Source organism: Caretta caretta, chromosome 4 (genome assembly GCF_965140235.1).
Source record: "Caretta caretta isolate rCarCar2 chromosome 4, rCarCar1.hap1, whole genome shotgun sequence".
Taxonomy (NCBI): Eukaryota; Metazoa; Chordata; order Testudines; family Cheloniidae; genus Caretta; species Caretta caretta.
In genome coordinates this window covers 122,252,605-122,274,980 of record NC_134209.1, presented here as the reverse complement: position 1 = coordinate 122,274,980, position 22,376 = coordinate 122,252,605, and the positions used below count along the sequence as shown (strand labels likewise).

The 22,376-nt window shown below is 40.5% G+C and overlaps 1 protein-coding gene across 1 annotated transcript; it reads right to left on the bottom strand.

The window, feature by feature from the left end:
• Window positions 1–8,362: 8,362 nt before the first annotated feature.
• QDPR (quinoid dihydropteridine reductase) lies at window positions 8,363–21,571 on the bottom strand. The gene is made up of 7 exons (XM_048848775.2): window positions 21,390–21,571; window positions 20,734–20,826; window positions 19,172–19,268; window positions 16,749–16,889; window positions 13,808–13,916; window positions 12,271–12,354; window positions 8,363–9,284 (listed from the first exon to the last, which is right to left on the bottom strand). The coding sequence occupies exons 1-7, from the start codon at window positions 21,483–21,485 to the stop codon at window positions 9,179–9,181; spliced, it is 726 nt and encodes a 241-aa protein (XP_048704732.2). The 5' UTR covers window positions 21,486–21,571; the 3' UTR covers window positions 8,363–9,178.
• Between the last annotated feature and the right edge of the window lie 805 nt (window positions 21,572–22,376).

Here is a 22,376-nt window from a genome sequence, read left to right as displayed (position 1 = left end):
TGTAAAGTGTTTTTGTAACATTCCCAATTATCATTCATATTTTTCTGATTAAATTCTTCCTTGCAGTGATTTGGTTCAGAATTCTTTTCAGCTTTGTGAAATGGGCCCTTTTGCGATGACGGATTCTGCTCGATAACGATCCAAAGAAGTGCAGACTGACAGATGTTCACTTTCATCATCTGAGTCAGATGCCACCAGCAGAGGGTTGATTTTCCTTTTTGACGGTTAGGGTTCTGTAGTTTCTGCATCAGATTGTTGCTCTTTTAAGACTTCTGAAAGCATGTGCCACTCCTTGTCCCCTCTCAGATTTTGGAAGGCACTTCAGATTCTTAAACCTTGGGTTGAGTACTGTGGCTATCTTTAGAAATCTCACTCACATTAGTACCTTCTTTGCGTTTTGTCAAATCTTCAGTGAAAGTGTTCTTAAAACAAATAACATGCTGGGTTATCATCCGAGACTGCTATAATATGAAATACATGGTAGAATGCAGGTAAAACAGAGCAGGGGACATACAATTTTCCCCCAAGGAGTTCAGTCACAAATTTAACTAATCCATTATTTTTTTAACGAGCGTCTTCAGCACGGAAACATGTCTTCTGGAATGGTAGCTGAAACATGAAGGGGCCTACAAATGTTTAGCATATCTGGCATGTAAATACCTTGCAATGCCGGCTACAGAAGTGCCATGCGAACACCTGTTCTCACTTTCAGATGACATTATAAATAAGAAGCCGGTAGCATTATCTCCCCTAAATGTGAACAAACTTGTTTCTCTTAGGGCATGGCTACACTTGCAGATGTAGAGCGCTTTGAGTTAAACCAGCCTTCAAAGAGCGCAGTAGAGAAAGAACTGCGATCTGTCCACACTGACAGCTACAAGCACACTGGTGGGGCCACATTAGCAGCTCTTGAAACAGCCACAGAGAGCAGTGCATTGTGGTAGCTATCCCAGCATGCAAGTGGCTGCAACATGCTTTTCAAATGGGGGGGGGGGGAGTGGAGTGGAGTGTGACAGGGAGTGTATTGTGCGTATGTGGGGGGGGGAGTGGGTTTTGCGGGGGCTGAGACCATGTCAGCATGCTGTCTTGTAAGTTCAGACAGCAGCAGACTCCCCTCCCCCACCTCTCTCTCTTACACAGCATTCCACAGTAATGGTTGCTTTGTCTCCGAGCAGATAAGCATGCCGGCTGTCAATAAGGGAGCTTTCAAAGGGCATATCTGCATTCTTGCAGCGATTCCAAAACAATTAGAAGAGTGGCCACTTGACTTAAGGGGATTATGGGACATTTCTGGAGGCTGATCAGAGTGCAGTAATGCAACACCTTGTTCACGCTGATGCCTGGGAGTTTCAGCCAAAGCACAACAAGCGTTAATCTTCTCGCTGAGGTGCAGTACCAGGAGCGCTCTAGCCGTGGAGTCAGAGCGCTCTATGTGCCTTGCCACTGTGGACGGGTACTGAGGTAGGGTGCCAGGGGCTGCTTTAATGCGCTCTAATTCACAAGTCTAGCCAAGCCCTTAGCGACTGGCTGAACAAGTAGTAGGACTGAGTGGAATTTTAGGCTCTAAAGTTTTACATTGTTTTGTTTTTGAGTGCAGTTATGTAACAAACAAAAAAAATCTACATTTATAAATTGCACTTTCACAATAAAGAGATGCATTATGGTACTTATATGAGGTGAATTGAAAAATACTATTTCTTTTATCATTTTTACAGTGCAAATATTTGTAATAAAAATAATATAAAGTGAGCACTGTATACTTTATTTTGTGTTGCAATTTAAATCAATATATTTGAAAATGTAGAAAAATATCAAAAATAGTTAATACATTTCAATTGGTATTCTATTGTTTAACAGTGTGATTAATCACGATTAATTTTTTTTGAGTTAATCGCATGAGTTAACTGCGATTAATTGACAGCCCTAGTTATAACCATTGATTTTAACATCATGGGAATCATCCCGCCAAGTTTCAGTAGTATCAACTAAACAAACATCATAAATGGGCAATTTCAATTCTTCTTGTTTATTCCCAGGCTCCTAGCATTACATAAGTAATCCTTACTCTGGTAGGTAGCCTCATTTCGTTAATGGCATTACTTACCTGAATATCAACTGCTTAGGTGACAAAAGGTTTGCAGAAGTAAAGGTTAGAAGGATTTGGACCTAAATTTGCAAATCATTAGCATTTATTTTATTGCTGTAGAAAAACCAAAACTTGCTATTCACTTAAATTATTCACATTAAAGATATTTATCATATATTATGGAAAAATTAGTCATTGATAGTTTCTGGATTGAGGACTGCCCCTTTGAACAGTTGCAACAGACGTGCATAGAGTACCCATTGATACTATAAATGTGACACTTCTCTACCTGGCTGCAAAATGGCACTTATTTTAATTGTGCCTAACTATTCCCTGCTAGCTAGGACAGCATTTATTATTTTGGACAGCTAAGTAGCTGGCATTTTAAGAATCTTGAAGTGACAGAAATTCAAGGACATTTGTACTCTGCCTGGCTATCAAGTATCTTTAATATGTTCATAAGACTAGTCCGGTCATAAAGATGTGTGGCTCTTAAATATGAGAGCATATTTTTCATATGTTGCAGGTGCATGGTCTCACATGAAAGAGACAACTTTTGTATTAGCTCATCTGAATTACAGGGGTCTAATACGGACCACACATGCTGCTAATATAGCTTTGCCACTGCAAGGTGTGGGGAAGGGACTCGCTTTCTGCAGTGAAGAGAGGAGTGATTCCTTCCAAAAAACATGAAGCATTTAGATTCAAGCTTTAGAGGTAACAAAAAAAAAAAAAGGTTAACACTTACTATACGATAGTATCGGAGATACTACACTATGGGGCCCTGAAGACAAGCCCCAAGATAATAGTGAAAAGAAAAGGAGTACTTGTGGCACCTTAGAAACTAACCAATTTATTTGAGCATAAGCTTTCGTGAGCTACAGCTCACTTCATCGGATGCATACTGTGGAAACTGCAGAAGACATTATATACACAGAGACCATGAAACAATACCTCCTCCCACCCCACTCTCCTGCTGGTAATAGCTTATCTAAAGTGATCTCTCTCCTTACAATGTGTATGATAATCAAGGTGGGCCATTTCCAGCATAAATCCAAGTTTAACCAGAACGTCTGGGGGGAGGGTAGGAAAAAGAAGGGGAAATAGGCTACCTTGCATAATGACTTAGCCACTCCCAGTCTCTATTTAAGCCTAAATTAATAGTATCCAATTTGCAAATGAATTTCAATTCAGCAGTTTCTCGCTGGAGTCTGGATTTGAAGTTTTTTTGCTGTAAGATAGCAACCTTCATGTCTGTAATTGCGTGACCAGAGAGATCGAAGTGTTCTCCGACTGGTTTATGAATGTTATAATTCTTGACATCTGATTTGTGTCCATTTATTCTTTTACGTAGAGACTGTCCAGTTTGCCCAGAAGTCACCTACTACAGGACAGGTCTAACAAAGAAAATAACAGAACGCCACTAGCGGTCACCTTCAGCCCCCAACTAAAACCCCTCCAACGCATTATTAAGGATCTACAACCTATCCTGAAGGATGACCCAACACTCTCACAAATCTTGGGAGACAGGCCAGTCCTTGCCTACAGACAGCCCCCCAACCTGAAGCAAATACTCACCAACAACCACATACCACACAACAGAACCACTAACCTAGGAACCTATCCTTGCAACAAAACCTGTTGCCAACTGTGACCACATATCTATTAAGGGGACACCATCACAGGGCCTAATAACATCAGCCACACTATCAGAGGCTTGTTCACCTGCACATCCACCAATGTGATATATGCCATCATGTGCCAGCAATGCCCCTCTGCAATGTACATTGGTCAAACTGGACAGTCTCTACGTAAAAGAATAAATGGACACAAATCAGATGTCAAGAATTATAACATTCATAAACCAGTCGGAGAACACTTCGATCTCTCTGGTCATGCAATTACAGACATGAAGGTCGCTATCTTACAACAAAAAAACTTCAAATCCAGACTCCAGCGAGAAACTGCTGAATTGGAATTCATTTGCAAATTGGATACTATTAATTTAGGCTTAAATAGAGACTGGGAGTGGCTAAGTTATTATGCAAGGTAGCCTATTTCCCCTTGTTTTTTCCAACCCCCCCCCTCCCCCAGATGTTCTGGTTAAACTTGGATTTATGCTGGAAATGGCCCACCTTGATTATCATACACATTGTAAGGAGAGTGGTCAGTTTGGATGAGCTATTAACAGCAGGAGAGTGAGTTTGTGTGTGTATGGGGGTGGGGGGGTGAGCAAACCTGGATTTGTGCTGGAAATGGCCCACCTTGATTATCATGCACATTGTAGGGAGAGTGGTCACTTTGGATAAGCTATTACCAGCAGGAGAGTGAGTTTGTGTGTGTATGTTTTGGGGGGGGGGGGGGGGGTGAGAAAACCTGGATTTGTGCTGGAAATGGCCCACCTTGATTTTCATACACATTGTAAGGAGAGTGGTCACTTTGGATAAGCTATTACCAGCAGGAGAGTGAGTTTGTGTGTGTGGTTTTTGGAAGGGGGGGGGTTGAAAAAACCTGGATTTGTGCTGGAAATGGCCCACCTTGATTTTCATACACATTGTAAAGAGAGTGGTCACTTTGGATGGGCTATTACTAGCAGGAGAGTGAGTTTGTGTGTGTGTGTGGGGGGGGGGGGGGCGCAGAGGGTGAGAAAACCTGGATTTGTGCTGGAAATGGCCCAGCTTGATTATCATACACATTGTAAGGAGAGTGATCACTTTAGATAAGCTATTACCAGCAGGAGAGTGGGGTGGGAGGAGGTATTGTTTCATGGTCTCTGTGTATATAAAGTCTGCTACAGTTTCCACGGTATGCATCCGATGAAGTGAGCTGTAGCTCACGAAAGCTCATGCTCAAATAAATTGGTTAGTCTCTAAGGTGCCACAAGTACTCCTTTTCTTTTTGCGAATACAGACTAACACGGCTGTTACTCTGAAGATAATAGTGGTATCTCAATTACCATTGTGTGGCAACTGTTGGTAAATCATTACCGTCAGTCTGCAACTACTGTACATACCTGTCACTGAAAAAATTATTGAAGTGATGTGATTTGAGGCCGCCCATCACTCTCTTAATTTCTCTTCCCCAAAAGAAACTGATGACTAAAAAAGTGTGTGTGTACATATACTGAATCTGTGGAAAAATAATACCTAGTCTGTACATAGTGCTTTCCAACAGTAGATCTCAATGTGCTGTACAAAAGAAGAATCATTAACCCTGTTTTACAGAGGGGAAAACTGAGGTATAGAGAGATGAAATTACTTGTCTACAATCACTCAGCAGCCCATTGGCAGAATCAGCAATAGAACCTAGTTCCCCTGAGTCCTAGTCCGGTGCTCTAGCCTGTAGGCCACACTGTAGTAATGGCCATAGGCTGCATATATGTATTTGGTTCTGCTGTTGTTCTTGAACAATGACTCATGTAAACAAAATGGTAATGGTGTCTAAAAGGAAATACAGTATACAAAGAAAAGAACCACCATTATGGAGGGTAGCTTATATTTTCAGAACAACAACTTTCAAGTTGTATCACTAGCACTTGTGTGGCTGGCTGCTTTGTGTTCCCACCCCTAAGTAACATTGTTGTGATATTATCTAACTCATAGAGTTGCTTTTCTCCACAGTGTTTTAACTCATAGAATATCAGGGTTGGAAGGGACCTCAGGAGGTCATCTAGTCCAACCCCATGCTTGAAGCAGGACCAATCTACTACTTAGGGCCACTTGTTTAAGAGTTAAACCCGATTTCAGCTCCTCCAAATTTAAATGCTATAACTATACCTGCCTTCTACCCAAATTCTGGATTCTTGTTAACTCTTGATTTCTGAAAATAAGCCATTTCCCCTGACTTGGGCCCAGGCATACTGCAGCTTCTTGCCCTCCTTACAAGGAGCGTCAAAGTTAAATGCTCCTCTTCCCATCCCAGACATGTCTAGGCCCTTGATGAAGCTGGATGACAGAACATGCATTGAAAATGCAACTGCTGATAATAACCTGTCAACAACTCATTGCTGCAATGGCACCCCCCGCTCCGGTGCCTCCTCCACAGCCATGGCACCCTGGGACTGGGAGTAGCAGCAATCTTTTCTTTATTTTGTTTTCAAGAGGAAGATGGAAGGGGTGAGAATAGTGGGAAACTCTTGAAGGGGGATGGGTCTGGGAGCCTCATGGGGAGCATGGTAAGTGGTGGGAGCCTGGTCTTGCACAGTGCCCTGAAAGGCCAGAAAACTTGAGCTAGGGACGACAAAGCAGAGGAAGAAAAAAAGAGCATGCCGCAGCCTTTGCTGAAATAGCTGAAGGATCCTCCCTGCCAAAAAGAGCATTTCAAAACCTGTTAAATAACCATATATTCAGGGGAGTAAAAAGGAGGTCTTTCCCATGTACTGCAAGTTTCTGCCCTCTACAGGCATTCTTGAAAATTGCTCACAATTCTTCTGTAAGATTCTGTAATTCTCTCACAAAAAAACCATTAGTGTTCAAAGGCTGGCCTTGTTAGATCACTGTTTACAGAGCAAATCCTTAGGATAAGGTGTGTCAAATTCTAGGAATAAGTGTGTCTGGCAGGCATCCAAGTCACAAGTGACATTCGCTATTGACTTCTGCAACATTTTTCAGATATCAGTCGAACACCACAAGGATTAGAATGAAACATCTCCCTCCCACACAGACAGTCTCTAGCTGCTGCACTCTGGCTGGCTGACACAGGGAGGGAGAGAAAAAGAGGTGGGAGCAGTAAAGCATATTCCCTTCACCTCTGTTATTCTGCTATAAATTCTTGAGCCCACTAAACACAAGTGGATTATTTCCACAAAAGATCTCACTGCATAATTTTGGCTTGACTAAGAGTTGCAATTCATAAATGATTCAGAAATTGATACAATTATATTTGATAGTGATTCTATTATATAAAATTCTCTGGAAAATCAATCAAATTTACCATGACTAAGTGCATCAGTTTTCTATAGGTGCAAAATATCATACTTTTAACCAATGAAAAGTATCAATTTTTTTAATTCCCTCAAAATTTGTGGCAATGTTGCAGTGAATGCTGAAAGTTGCAATTTCCACAACAAAATCGCAGCCCATGATTTTCTTAGTCTTAATTATCTTTCCAATATTTAGAGTTCTTCATATTCTTTTCAGCCCTGTTCTGTTGCTTCCTTTTCAATTTCCTTTTTTGTGCACAGGGCTTTCTAAATGGTAGTCCAGGGAAATATTACAGGCTGTACAGTACATCTCCTCATGTAGCTCTCCCAGTTTATATTCTCTAACATAATCCTTTGCAGTTATTTTTGTTGCTACTTTGCCTCGTGATCTGTCCTCAAATGACATTTTTGGAAAAAAATTCTGACCACATTTAATTGAATTAGTTTAAAAAAAAATAATGAAGAATTGGGCCCAATTATGCAGTTCAGATCCAAATCTGCATGTGGTAGAAGCAGAGAGAGATTCTAAACTAGTTTTGGATTAGCTCATTTTAGAGGTAAAGCTAGCTGCGAAGTTCAGACCCTCATGTGAATTTCAAAAGTTCAGGGCTATTTATATCTGCAGTTCAGTTTGGGCCCCCATCTTCTCTACCCTCATCATTTTACATTTGTTCCAGTCCAGGTTCTAAATAGCAGGAGAATCAGAAATATCATAAAACCCCAAGAGAAAGGTGTTTTCTCCTTAGAACTCTAGCAAACTCATGAGGTTTGGTTCAGGCAATGGAACAATGAGGAGATCACAGTGCCACACTACTCGGAGAAAGCGGGTGGGCAAAATACTGCCTTCTTTAATGTGTGCACTAAGCAAAATGTCTCAAAGAATATCAGCTGATGTTGACAACACTTCCAGCCATCTTCCAGCCACACTTCCACACTTCCAGCCATCTTCTCACTCTGGAGAACCCCTGCCAGTATACCTTAGCCCAAACCTATGAATTTGAGCGGTGCTGTAAGTCCAGCCCCAGTCCTGTGTCAGACAGGGGGTGCTGAACATGAACACGGAGACCTCTACTTGACTCAAATCTCATTTCCAAATGAGAGTTTTTGGATAGTAGACAACAGATACAAAGGAGATAAGGCAAGTCCAAGCTAGATTCTCCTTACTTTTCTATAGTAAGAAACCATTTATAACATTTCCATAACTCCACTATAAGAAAGAAAACATGAGACCTTAAAGTATTCCTGTTGTCTGTACACAATAATCTCAAGTGGGGAGCTAAGAGTTGTTTTGGAAGCACTGTACAAATCTCTTACACCACAAATTTAGATTATAAAGAAGTAACCAACCCAATAAATAAAACAATACATATTTATTTAGCCCAAAATCCTCTATAGTCTAACAATAGTCTGTGTGTTCTATTTATATTTTCTTAGGGCACTTTTGCTCCTTCAGATAGTAAAGACCCAACAGGAGTTACACAAGACACATTTATTATATCGTAAATCAATTATTTGGGACAGAAAACACCCCACAATAATTGTTGGGCTGACAGCCCTTTTGAAAGCTTTAAGGCAATTTAAGGGCTCTAATCTTGCAACCCCATCTTGTGCAAGTAACCTTTATTCAGTCCCATTGGCTCCAATGGAACAACTTGAATTGGTATAGAATACTCACAGGAAAAGGGGTAGCAGGTTTGGGCTTTTCGTAGGGCTGCAGTGATTTTATTTTATATCTTGTCCAACAAAAAAAACCTAGAGTTAGGATATTAGAAGACAACGATATTGCTGAAATGGACAAAAACAGTTGCACAAAAGACAATTGAGACAGAACTTGACAGTTATAAATGTAGGTACATCACATCATTAAGCACAATTTCTGATACATAGCCACCACTGTTTGCCTAATTTTAAAGAATAGAGGTAACCCCCTAGAGAATGCTCAAGATTAGGACTTTTAAGATTTTAAAATCTACAGCCTTGATATATAGAGAAGACAATGGATACCTTTTGGTAAAGGAACATAGCTTGCATCTAAGAACAGAGAAACATTAGTCAACATCTTGTTTCACAAACAAGATAATAGAATCACTGGATACAGAAGACCACCCAAACTTGACTAGAATGTTACAACCTTCTCATTTGCTGTGTTTTCACAATCACACTGATCAGTCTCAAAGATGTGCGGCAGCTAGTTCTGTCTTCCCTCCTGTGGTTACCACCTGGATTAGGCTGCCTGAGTTTGGTCTGTTCTTCCCTATGATCCAGTCATAAAAGGTTCTGTTAAAAAATATGAGAATATGATAAGTGTGAATAGGCAAGAGGTGTAAAAAAAAAAAAAAAAAAAAAATAGAGTCAGCCTGCCATATCCACTTCCTTCTCCGTATGTTGTCTTTTTATGTGTGGATCCTTTATAATTGTCTCCACGAGGACAGATCCTTACACTCACATGGAGCCCCAAAAAATCAATAATGTTCTGCTCAGGAACAGGGATCCACCCGCAGAGATCTGATGGCATGATCGGGGCCTAGAATGTAAGTTCTTCAGGGCAAAGAACTGTCTCTCATCTGTATACAAAGCACCTATTGTCCTGTTGGGCTCTATCACCATGATTTTCAGAGTGCGTGCAGCACCTCTGAAAATTCAGTCTTAAAAACACATAATAAATAATAAACGTTAACTTTGGGTGGAAGGTAACTGTACCTCGATTCTGCTCCTAAAGTTTGCAAAATATTTCAATTTCTTAGAAAAAAACATTTTAAAGATAAAAGATAATCCAACAGAAATTTACTGAAACTGATGTCATCAAGGTGACTAGGAACATTGGGGTCCAAAACAAAAAATATTGTTGGCATCCCCGTAGAGAACTGTTTTTTCCTTCAGAGGCAACCTTCCACTGAAGATTATGGCTAAAATAAAGTTAATATACTTCAAAGCTGTGATTTGTTTTTTTCTTTCCCTTTCTCATATATTTGTTCTCTTCTCCCTTCTCTGTCCATTATTTTCCCCCTATTATCATCCTCTGAGTCTTTCCCAATTCCCTCCTCTCTTTCCTTCACCTCCAATGTCCTCCCTTCCTATCCCATCCCTATCCTTCTCGGTCTCATGCTCTTTCCCTTGTCTAGTGCTCTTTTCTTTCAGCTTTTTTCCTTCCCTAGGCAGCCTACCCCTTCAACCACTCTCTCCCATCATCACACCACTGAACTGCACAATTGTGGAAATGGTTCTTCAGGGCTGTGAGGGGAGCAGTGGGACTTGAAGTCTCACAGGGATGAATTCACCCATCAGCAGTGGGCCACCACATTGCCTACGCTCAATTTAAACTCTATTTTGAAGATTGGAAGAGGTGTAGAGGCCTTGTGTTAGCTGCTTGAGGAGGAAGGGAGGAGTCCAATTTCATCCAGAGAATGCAAGGCATTCTTCAGGGTCCATACTCTATCCTCATGCTCTGCACTCCCCAGTAGCCATTTTGAATGGTCATGCAATCTGATGCAATGAATTCTGGGGCACACTAAGCCCCAGAATGTGATTACTAGATGGTATGAGAATTCTTGTGGGGATTCTCAAGAGGAAGGCACTGTCTCCAGCTCTCACAATATTTGGTGTTTTTCTTAAAGCCCTAGCTCCTGCAGGCAAGTGATTATGGGAGAATCTCAGCTTTCATTAAGGAAGTAAATCTTTAGCACTCTACAGGCTCAGCAACCAGAAGGCAAATTAAAGGAAGCATGATTTTCAAGATAATCTCATGATTTGGGGGGGCCGGGCTCATGATTTTTGAGTATGTGGGGTTAACAATACAGGGAAATAGTCTTTGCTTCTACCAGGAAGTGTGATGGAGCTTTTACAGAGTGTGATCATTACTGACTCATAAAAATTTCAACTTAAGATTTTAAGTTGATGGCACTGGTTTAACTCTTTTAAAAAAGGAGGGGTGGGGGGAGGGGCTTGTTTTACCCACTATGGCTAAAATTAATCTAGTGGAACAGCTTATAGTTTATTCCTCTCCTCCCCCCTCCCCCCCGATTTATTTACTTTATGCATCACTCTGTGCAGTCAGTCTCACATGTAGAATCAGTTCCCCTGTTTGTGAGCCTCTCTCACAAGAGGAAAAAAAATTTAAAAACAGCCCTTAAAATTAGGAACATGTTTGTAAAACCACAGCATTTCGCCAAACGGTCTCAGGAGTGTGGGTAAATAACTGAAAGTACTTTTTTTTTTTTTTTTTAAACTAACTATATGTCAAGTTGGCAGTGGCCCTTTAAATAAGGCAATTCAAACAGCTGCCTAGGCCTCCTCTGCCTAAAACCATCCCTGAACGGAAGGCCCAACGAAAGCACTCCAAAAGGTAAGGAAATCCAGAGTCAAAACAGACATGCTGTGAAGGACACAGCTTCAGCCTCAATTCCAAGTGCCCTGGCTTCCGCAGGTTTAAAGGGAAAACAAAAACTACAAAACTAGAGAGTTTTTTTCAGTGCCCTTTATGATGTACGAAGTTGGATCGGTTTCCACTCTTCTCTCCCCCCCCCCAAAAAAATGTTGCTGTTTAAACAGAAAGAAAATCCAATATCATGCCTTCACTTCCCTCTCTCTGGCAAGATCTTTGAAGGGCCTGTTCTGAATAATGCCACAAAGCCAGCACCAATGAGCTGCAGAGCTCTACCCTCGGCCGAGCAAAGGAGAAGAGGCTGAGCCTCTACCCCTCAGTATGGAGCAAAGAGATCCGCAGCTCATCTTGCAGCTTCATTTGGGTCTGACCCTCCACAGATCTAGCCAGTGAGGACTTGATTGAGTGATATTACTCAAGAAATAAGCAGACAATAGCACTTCTGGGGAGAGGAAGTGGGCACACAGAAGGAGGGGGAACTACATCTACCTTAAGACAATATAAAATGAGCAGTAAAGGGCATAAACACCTTTCTCTTTACAGTTCACCTTTAAACCAGACTGCTTATGTCTGACACAGCTGTTTGTGATTTAACTTAATTGTCCGCATGCTTTAAAAGGCTTGCTAACTTTAAAAACACTCAGGGCTGGTGTAAATTAATGCAGGGCCACTTAGGTCAATGGAGTTATGCCAATTTTCACCAGCTGAGGATTTGGCCCTATAAGCTTAACCTAACTTCAAGGTACAGAAAATGGGGGTGCACGGAAACATCCAAATCTGAGTGACAAGACTGCCTATTTTTAAGAAGGGAAGATGCAAAAAAAAACCCAGCTGTTTTAAAAGGAGAGCTAGGAATTGTTTAGTCATTGTGCATGTACTCACTCAGCAAGGAATTCTAGGGGTGTCCAGGAGCTGAAATCTGCGTCAGGCATTGATTTCCTGTTCACTGGTGTATCCAAGGTAACCCTGCAATTGAGAGAGATAAGCCTTTCATTTGTACATCATGCTTCTGATAAGAGCGGTCTGCTCTTCCGTCCTTTGCTCTAGTGTATGCTGAACTTGCAGAACAGGGCACTGAAATCCAAACGTTAGATGGATTTCTCTTGAAAGCTGTATGTCTCTAACAGCACGTAATCATCAGTCTTAAGTTTTTAAATCTATATAATTAAATATGATGATATTTGTAAGGTAGGATCTTCAAAAATGCCGAAGTCACTTATACGTTGCTGAAAATCCCACCCTTAACTGTTACTCTCTTCAAACTTTATACAATACCAAAACCTTTCAAGGCATCTATGCAAGTTTGGAATGGCCAGTAGCCAGGAGACCAGTGTGAACTTGGTATCTGACTGTTGGTGGTACTCTGCAGGGCCAGGTGTTAATTATTCAACTATCCTGTATGTTGTCATTCCCTGTCCAAAAAGAAATGCAGGTGGAGAGGTTTGTAAAGAAGAGGGTGAGATGCAATTAAATGAGTTCAGACAGCATTTTTAAGCCCCTCTCCAGTACTTCTGAGCACTGACAATCTTCAAAGACTATGTTTCACACAAGCCTGGAAAGGAAATACTCAAATCCTTAACTAGGTTATCAAAGGGAATCACAGAAGTTAGATCTTTTCTATATCTATTAGGCCAGCCAATTCATTCACCCCTCTGCCAATGCAGGCAGCCAACTTATAATAAATGTTAGTAGGTTTGTAGCAGGGAAAAGAGGAACTAAACCTTTTGTATTCACAAGTCTTCAAGGGACAATTACTTTTGCTGCCCAAGTCACTCTACCAAGAGGATATATAATATTATGCACTACAATAGAAGCTACATTTCTATGGGAAAGAATCTCAAAAAGGTAAAAGTTTGGCAAGACATATTTTCCTCATCTAAACACCACTTGGTATTCAGAAGTAAAGTTTGATAGACATCGGCTTTGCCCAAACCAAAATTAAGGAATAGTGAATGCAAACATTCAAAAGCACTTTCAGCTAAATAAAACATTCCACTATTTTCTTTTTTCACATAAATTTTCAAATAAAAAAACATATTTTAAACAGTTTCATGTCTAATGTGTCACTTTTAGACTCCTATCTACACTACAAAATAACCATATTTAAATATGGTTTAACCATCTGTCAAGGTTAAATCATGGTTTTCTAACATTGTTGTAACAATGATTCCTTCTGTCTGCACAGGAAAGAAAAAAAGTTATTTATTGTTGATGGTAATGCCTATAACATGCTAGGTATGCTCTAGAGACTACTGAAGACGGATGGTCCCTCCTTTGAGAAACCACAACCGCGTTTAAACTGTTACTTCTGTAGTGTAGATGGGGCCTTAGAAAAGAAGCACATCCATGTGTCACTCAGTTACAGCCATACTTTAAAATTAAACAATGCAATAGCACAGGTAACTATGCAACCACTTACGGTAGAACAGCAAGAGCAGCAGACCTAGATGGCAAGCCACTGTTCGCACCAGCTAGACTCTGACAAAGCTGATGTACTGCTCCTTTTGCCATGCCATACCCAACCATCCCTAACAATTAGAAATAAAACAGATTACAAAAAGTTATCTCACTGACAATAGTTGTGTAAAAAGGAGACAGTGAAAGTTTCTATGTTATTTAATGAAAGGAAGGTTTATATTCACTTGCAGCAATCTTGGAACAGAATCAGTCTTATAGCACATTGCACAAATGTATACACGTTTTTAGAAGAACTTACCCGTGACAAAGGAATTGCGTTGCTATCACAGAGCTCAATTTATCTAGAAACACGGAATTTAAAAAAATATTTTTAAAAATTAAGATTCGCTTAGTTGGTCTCACAGATTGTGTGCCATGAGATCTGAACACAGTGTTATAGCACTTGCCTTTAAAAAGACACCCGGAGAAGATATATCTAGAGCTGAGAAAACAGATTTTTCAGTTCATTGACGATTTTAAAAAGTTGGAAAAAAAATTGTTTCAGGTTCAATAAAACATTTTGTTTCAATTTTGACCATTTAAAATGTTTTGAATGTTTAAAACAAAAAATTAAAGAGAGTTTTGAAAAAAGCTGTTTCAAACCCTCCAAAAATCAAAACATTCTGTTTAGGAAATGTTGTAATGAAATGTTTTCATTTTTTCAGTTTTTTTTGTTTTGTTTTTCTAAATGAATACTTGAGTGAAATCTACACGAATTTTAAAAATCATCAAATCAGCCTTTTTAGCCAAAATTTTTTTTACCCCGCTGTAGATATATCTATGGCCATAATCTTGCAAACACTGATGCATGTACTTAACTTTAAGGACAAGTAGTCCTACTGACTTTAATGAAACTATTCACATACTTAACAGTAAACAAGTGCTTAAATGTTAGCAGAATCAGGGGTAAATACATACAGCCATATTAGATAAGTCCAGTGGTCCACCTCGTCTTGTGTACTGGCATGTCTGACACAGACCTCAACCACAGAAGTTGCAAGAAACCCCACAGTGGAAAGTCATTAAATAACTTCCCTTATGGGCAGTTTTCTTCCTAACCCTTATTAGTTACTAGCTGAATTAGGTTCTGAAGCATGAGAGTTTCTCTCTCCAAAAACAAATGCCTTATACTATCTAATGTAACTGGATATGTTTTCACTATCCCTATAAATGCCTGTTACTTTATTTGGAATTTTACTGAATTCTTGCACTCAATGAGATCTTGCGATAATGAGTTCCACGGGCTAGTTATGCATTGTGCAAAGTAGTATTTCCTTTGATCAATATTAAATGTGTTGCCCTACAGTTTCTCTAAATGTTCCTTTTTTTGTGTATTAAGAGAAAGCCTAAATAGAAGTGGACAATTTACCTTCTCTTTACTATTTGTTGTTTGTATCCCTTATATCCCTTCTTATTTGTCTCCTTTGTAAACCAAATAGTCCCAATCTTTCAATCTTTGCCATCCATCCCTGAGCCCCTTCTACTTCTTCTATTTATTTTTTCTTTCCAGTTTGCTGTAGGCGATTGCCAATAAAGTTATGGTACTTAAATAGGAAAATTGTTTCCAGAGTCTACTGAAAAACAAGAATAGCTAGACTTCCATAATTATGAATAATAACAAGCCTAAAATGTCAGAAGATAATTGTTGCTCAACTCGTGCAAATGTCTTTCCCAATTCCTCCTCACATTTAATAAGGTTCATGTGTTTTCCCACAGCACTGCTTGTCCTAAAAATCCACAATGATTGAAACCATCCTGCTCAAAACATGAAAGCAAATTAAATTGATTCTCTTCCCTAACAAAATGTCACGGAATTATTCCAAAGAGTTCACCTATTTGCATTTGTAACAGTACATGGTCAGTCTGTTGCAAAAAGGAAACAAAACAACCTTTTCACTCAGTAATAACAATTTTATCTTCAGACTACGTTAGATGCCGCTTTAAACATGCAAATATAGAGGCCAAATCATTAATTACAAAACACAGTATACTTTCTTAGAACATAATGGTAACAGTTAATTCCTTTAGCTCGGTTTTCAGACATAGCTTTGAAGCACTACCCCTTATCTTTACAACCCATTCCATCATTTTAACTTTTAAAGTTTCTTATGTCACATCAGAATATTGTTGCAGATATCTAACAGAGCAAAGTAACACTAATATAAGAGACTAAATGGAAGTTACTTCATTTGAATCTCAGATAAATCTTACAGACTTTAATGGATGTTAACCTCTCTGTCGTCACCCTTCACGCCCACAGTCCCCTAGTACCTGTGTTTTTTAAATTGCTTTCAGACTTTCTTCTCTATAAAGAGCAAGAAAAACTGGAATGAGATCAAAGATCACAAGGTATATGTCACAAAGTCTATACTAAACAACTAATGGAGACAGAGGCTGAAGGTCATCAAGCTTATCTATGTCTGAAGCAAGGTGAACTGGATTCAGAACACAAGCAGGATGACCATGTTCAATAAAAACAACTGAGTCATCACTAACTTTAAAAAAAATTAGTTACCTAAGAACCCTGCCTTCCAGGAAAGCAAATATGGAGTTTAACCTTCTCTAAGGGTTTACAATGTTAAACCTAAAATTTTTAATGTGTTGTTCTTCATTATTTCCCAAGCACTTCTGACTGCTTGGTATACTAAAAAAGATTTCACCAAAGCCAGACATCTAGTATTTAAGCAACAGATTTTCTTTCTTTCTTTCTTACACTATACTTGCTATGGGTTTTGGATTGCCAACTGCAAAGTTACAACTTTCCTCAAGGGATTCAAACAGCAGTTTACCATATGTATAATATGGGAAGAAATGTTAAGGGAGTAAAACTGTTGTTTCTCAAATAGGAATAATTAAAACAATTATTGTTGATGTCAAAGCAAACACCACATTTTGCTGGTTACCTGGAGTTCCAGCCAAAGCAGCTTTTGCTCCAGTCAGAGTCAATAAGCCTCCTTCTTTCAGATGTTTTGTGGCTAAGTGACTGGAAATAGTTGACGTCCAAACACTCTGTTTCCACATAAGGTCAGAATTTTTGTATAAAGCTGAAAAACAAAATAGTTGGGTCAATTACCTAGAAAGCAAAAGTCTTCTAGTTCTAGCTTGTGCTCCACCATACAGACTAAAACAGCAGCATGCAAATCTGCCTTACGCCACTTCATATATCCCACTTCTGCTGCAATCCTCATCAATGCCTTCAGTGCCTCTCGCCTTGCCAATTGTATCTCCATTCTCTTTGGCTTCCTCAAGTTCCTGCTCAACAGCACGTGCACAATACTGTTACTTGACTTCTCATTACAACAAGTGTGACCATATCCCCTAACCTCAGCCAGTTCCATTGGCTCACCTTTGATTTCTGGACCCTGTTCAAAACTCCCCTCATTTCTAAAACTCCCATTGACTTTGCTTTCATCAGTGTCAAAGACCCTGTCGCTCTCTTTACTTCCTCCTCTTGTGTTTATCTTGCATCAGCTTCCTCTCTCTGTCCCTTTGCATAGTCTCACCTGTGACGGTGAGAGAGCCTTCTCTTCTGCAGCTCTTACCTTCTAGAATGATCTTTTCATCTGCAGGATAAACAACTCTTCTCCTTGCCTATCGTTCTTAAGGTCTCACTCTTTATTCTTTTAACTCTGTAACTGTATTATTTAACTCTATAGTCCAGTTAGAGTTTGTATGAGAGAAGCTGTATAAAATAAAGTCACGCTGTTTTCCATAAACTATAGGTTTAAGTCTGCTTAGTTCTTGGATGGGTGACCACCTGAGAAAACCAAATGCTCTATATGCTTTTTCTTTTCTGTGATCTCAAAGACTGCTCTAAAATATTTTATGTCTGCAGTGGTGATCTTTGGATAGTGCTCTGTAGTATTATGTAAAACCTAGGCTTTTATTTCAACCGCTGCTTGCTTACTCCCTGAAATTTCATGGAAAACAACACTGTAACTGCTGGACCACAACCATTTTTTCCCAGGGGCTTTGGTCTTGTTAGATCTCATAAGCTATGCAAGACTGGACCTAGTGGATGGAAAACTCCAAGGCATAAAGGAATTGGTGGGAAACACATCTTTTGTTCATCAGACTATTGTTCAAACAGGGGCTCCATCTGCCTACAGGCGGTCTGGACTGTACGACTGCTGCCTAGACAGGCTCAGAATCTCAAGACTTCTAAAGGACTGGCCTGCATGCAGTTTCAATTAAAAAAAAAAAAAAAAAGAAGAGTTGTTGTATTACAGCTAGTCAATTCAAATGAAAATAGAATTTTAAAATCAATTCAGCAATCATTAGTTTTAGCAACATATTATTGGGGGACAGAGGAAGAAAAATTAAGATTAAGCAAATAATAATATTGAATACCTATATCTTTAGCATTTAAGATGTTTATTTCCATAAAAACTAAAACTCACACACACACATATTAATGGCATGAAGTAGACAGGATGACCACCCATCCCAAGACGTTTCCCATCCTGACTGTCAATAACTTAAACTGATAGTACTATGTGTTATCTCATATACAGCAGTTAAACTGTTTGACTGCATTGTGTTGGATTATAACAGACACATACAAATATTTTCTTTTTTATGAAACAGTAGTGAATATCATCTTCCTATGTTGTCTTTAAAAATAAGAAACACCTTTGCCTTGTATGTTTGTATGGGGTGAGGAGGGGAGGGTCCACCGGCTGCTTTATATACTCCAGACCAGAAACAAGGCTAATAATTTTGGGTACCCTAACCTAGGTTAGAAAAATTCCATTCTGGCTATTATGAAATGTTAGGAGCTCAGTAAAAAGCCATTTTAAATGTTAAACTTGAAGACCTGCATCCATTTAAAAATGCTATTTTAGGCACTACATAAAAACCTGTCAGGATGCGACAGTATAGTGCCACAATACACCAGCACTGAAGACTCTGGAAGGTAGTGTGGCCTTGTAGATAGAGCACTAGACTGGGACTCAGGAGACTTGGGGTTTATTCCAGGATCAGCCAGTGACCTTGGGCAAGTCACTTTAACCTCTTTATGCCTCAGTTTCCCCATCTGTAAAATGGGGCTAAGGATACTGATCTCATCTGTAAAGCACTTTGAGATGTGCTGATGAAAAATGCTACATTAGAACAAGGTATGATTATTAATCACATGAAACCATCAAATAGAAAAGGCTATGAAAGGCACTTAGAGGTGTTCCAGCTCCCATTGATTTGGGTGGAGCTATTAGCTCCCTTTCTGTGTGATCACAGTAAAGGAGAGATTTTAGTCTACCTCTTACCATGACTTTTTCTTCCCATTGCATTAATGTGTTTGTAAGTATGCTACTAACAAAGAGCTTACATTTAGCTTTTGCACTGCCACCTGCCCATCCTCCAGCTACACATAGGATAGCATCCACCTTCTGTTCACCCAGAAGTTTTCCAACATCTGCTGTCACCTTAAATAGATAACAAAGAAGTTATAGTCATTCTGAAAATACTGCATTGAAGAAGATATAAATACCCAGCCTTTAAATTGTAATTTTTTAAATTATGTTGCAAACATGGTGATGTAAGCAGCTATTCAAAATTAGAGTTTATGATTTTACCCACTGGAAGCAAAACAACAATGCTGAATACTGAAAACAGATTAAACGACAACCAAGTGCTAGGTGATGTCAATGGAACTAACGTATGAGTGAGGCTTGCAGGGTTTCAGGGATCAGGCCCTTAGTTTACTACCTACTAACACTTTGAGTTTCTCTTGGGACACTGCTTTTCAGGCAATAGTCCTTCCGTTTGTACTGTACTGTTCAGAAACACAGAACGAAGGTGCAAGAAAGAAATCTGATAATGGACTAGCCTCGCTGTTGGTAAAGTTTCTGCCTAACCCTAAAGCTTGGGAGTATACTTTACAACCTTGCTTATAAGCTTAAAGTTGGAGAGTTTATACTTTTAGCCTACCCTATTTTTGTTTCCTCTCCCAAGTGTAGGGCTTCATATGTATATTAGCACTGAACTTTATCTCTGTGAAACTTATAAAAAATAACAGATTTGTAAAATTCTTTCAGATTCTGTCTACAGCAGAGGTTCTCAAATTGGAGGTCAGGACCCCTCAGGGGGTTGCAAGGTTATTACATGGAGGATTGCGAGCGGTCAGCCTCCACCCCAAATACCGTTTTGCCTCTGGCATTTCTAACTGTTAAATATTTTTAAAATGTGTTTTTAATTTATGGGGAGGGGGGTCACACTCAGAGGCTTGCTGTGTGAAAGGGGTCGCCAGTACAAGAGTTTGAGAACTACTAGCCTACAGGAGGGAGTCTACATAGCCAGACAATCCTGCTGTTAGGGTGCCAATGCCTGAGATGATGGGGCGTCCAGGATTTCCAGGTTTATGGATCTTGGGTAGCATACAGAATACCCCAGATCGGGGTTCCAGGGGTATGTCTGTGCGGATTTGTTCTTGTGCCCGAGTAGGGAGTCTACATAGTTTGTTGTTACCCAGATACAGATTTTAAAGATAAATATGGTTTTAATAAAAGGAGGGTGTCCCTGGGCTCTCTGAATGTAATAATACATATACATAGGCTCCATGTAATCCCAACAGTAAATGAGAACTCTGTTTTCTTTAAATATGAATACACTGATGATAGCCTGAACCATTGGGAAGCCAGGTATTAGGCTGAAGATGACCTAACTGTGCGGCCACGGGGAAACAGCTTATAAGAAACAAAGCAAGGCAGTCTATTCTATATTCTATTCTAGATAGGATTTCATACTCCAGTCCCAAAGACATTTAGAGACCCAGTGCTTTTCTCAACACTTGAAAGAACTGCCCAAGCACCTTCCTAATGCAAAGCAGCTGCCCCAGAGCTTGATACCACAAGCTTTATTATAACACTTAAAGGAAAATGAATAAGTCACCTGATCTGCTTGCTCAGTGAAGGAGTCCGTCATTTTCACAACAACATTGGCATTAGCTTCTTCATTTTCTGCTAGGTCAATGCTGGCAACCCACTGATAACAACAGACAAGGACAACAAAGAGAGTTTTAATTTTTAAATGGATCATTTATCAGTAAATAACTACATTTTTTAAAAGTATTTAAGGAGCCAGGCAGTGGCTACCATGATAATTATTCTCTAATAACAAAGTCTGTACTTTGCCCACTTCACAGCTGGGGTGAAAAACCAATGCACTGGATGATTTGCAAAGAAGGCAGCAATTGGCCAGCTGCAAACTAGCTGCCGAGCTTTACTCCTTCGCGGGGAGGAAGCCTTCCTCCTCTTTGGGGATTAGCTGCTGCCAGGAAGGGCTGAAAATCTCTTTCTCTGGCAGGAGAGAGAGGAGTTCGCTCTGAGTCTGGGCGAGATTTACACGGGCTCGTCAGTTTCCGGAGCTCTGCGATTCACAGGTCACTGCACGGGGGAGAGCCCTGGCCGCTGGGCCGAAGCAACGCAGAGCGGTGCAGGGCTGCGATACACTGGAGAGCGCTTCCTCCCCAGGCAGCTGCTCCCAGAACACACCCCAAGCCATACAGCAATGGCACCAAGTGCCCAGCCCGCTCTGCCGGTGGTTACCCAGTGCTTGGCTCTGAAATACTGCACGCATTTGGCTCCCAGGGCCCCTCTGCCTCCGTACACCAGCACCCTGTGCGCCTCCGCCGCCGCTGCCATGCTCCGGCCGCCGCCCGCCCGGCTCCCTCTCGCCTTCTGAGCTTGCGGCTGCCACGGGTTCCGGAGCCCGCCCAGCCCAGCAGCTCCGCCTCCCTGCCGGGCCGCCGGACCAGAGGCAGAGGGGCCCCCTTCGCTTCCCGCTTCCGCGCTCGCCACCGCCACCTAGGCTGGCTGAGAAGCTGCGCGGGTCAGGACGCTGCACCAATTCCCACGGGACAGGGCTCAGTACAAGGTGGCCCTGCGGCGGGGGGCCTTCGGTTTAAGTTCCAGGCATAAAAAAGGCATAAATTGTAAGGTGTAACCTGTCTTTAAGCTAGGTTTCAGAGTAGCAACCGTGTTAGTCTGTATTCGCAAAAAGAAAAGGAGTACTTGTGGCACCTTAGAGACTAACCAATTTATTTGAGCATGAGCTTTGGTGAGCTACAGCTCACTTCATCGGATGCATACTGTGGAAAGTGTAGAAGATCTTTTTATATACATACAAAGCATGAAAAAATACCTCCCCCCACCCCACTCTCCTGCTGGTAATAGCTTATCTAAAGTGATCACTCTCCTTACAATGTGTATGATAATCCAGTTGGGCCATTTCCAGATTTGTGCTGGAAATGGCCCAACTTGATTATCATACACATTTTAAGGAGAGTGATCACTTTAGATAGGCTATTACCAGCAGGAGAGCGGGGTGGGAGGAGGTATTGTTTCATGGTCTCCGTGTATATAATAAGATCTTCTACACTTTCCACAGTATGCATCCGATGAAGTGAGCTGTAGTTCACCAAAGCTCATGCTCAAATAAATTGGCGAGTCTCTAAGGTGCCACAAGTACTCCTTTTCTTTTTGTCTCTAAGCTGTTTTAAATCCTGCGCCCCAGTCTCCCTGTGTCCCTATTTA

Excerpts from the sequence above, each read along its gene's own strand:
- QDPR (XM_048848775.2), bottom strand. The coding sequence starts at position 21,485 with ATGGCAGCGGCGGCGGAGGCGCACAGGGTGCTGGTGTACGGAGGCAGA. Across the intron at positions 16,890-19,171 it reads TGGCAGTGCAAAAGCTAAAT|CTTTATACAAAAATTCTGAC; the intron begins GTAAGCTCTTTG and ends TTTGTTTTTCAG. Across the intron at positions 9,285-12,270 it reads CCCCTAGAATTCCTTGCTGA|AACCTTTTATGACTGGATCA; the intron begins GTGAGTACATGC and ends ATTTTTTAACAG.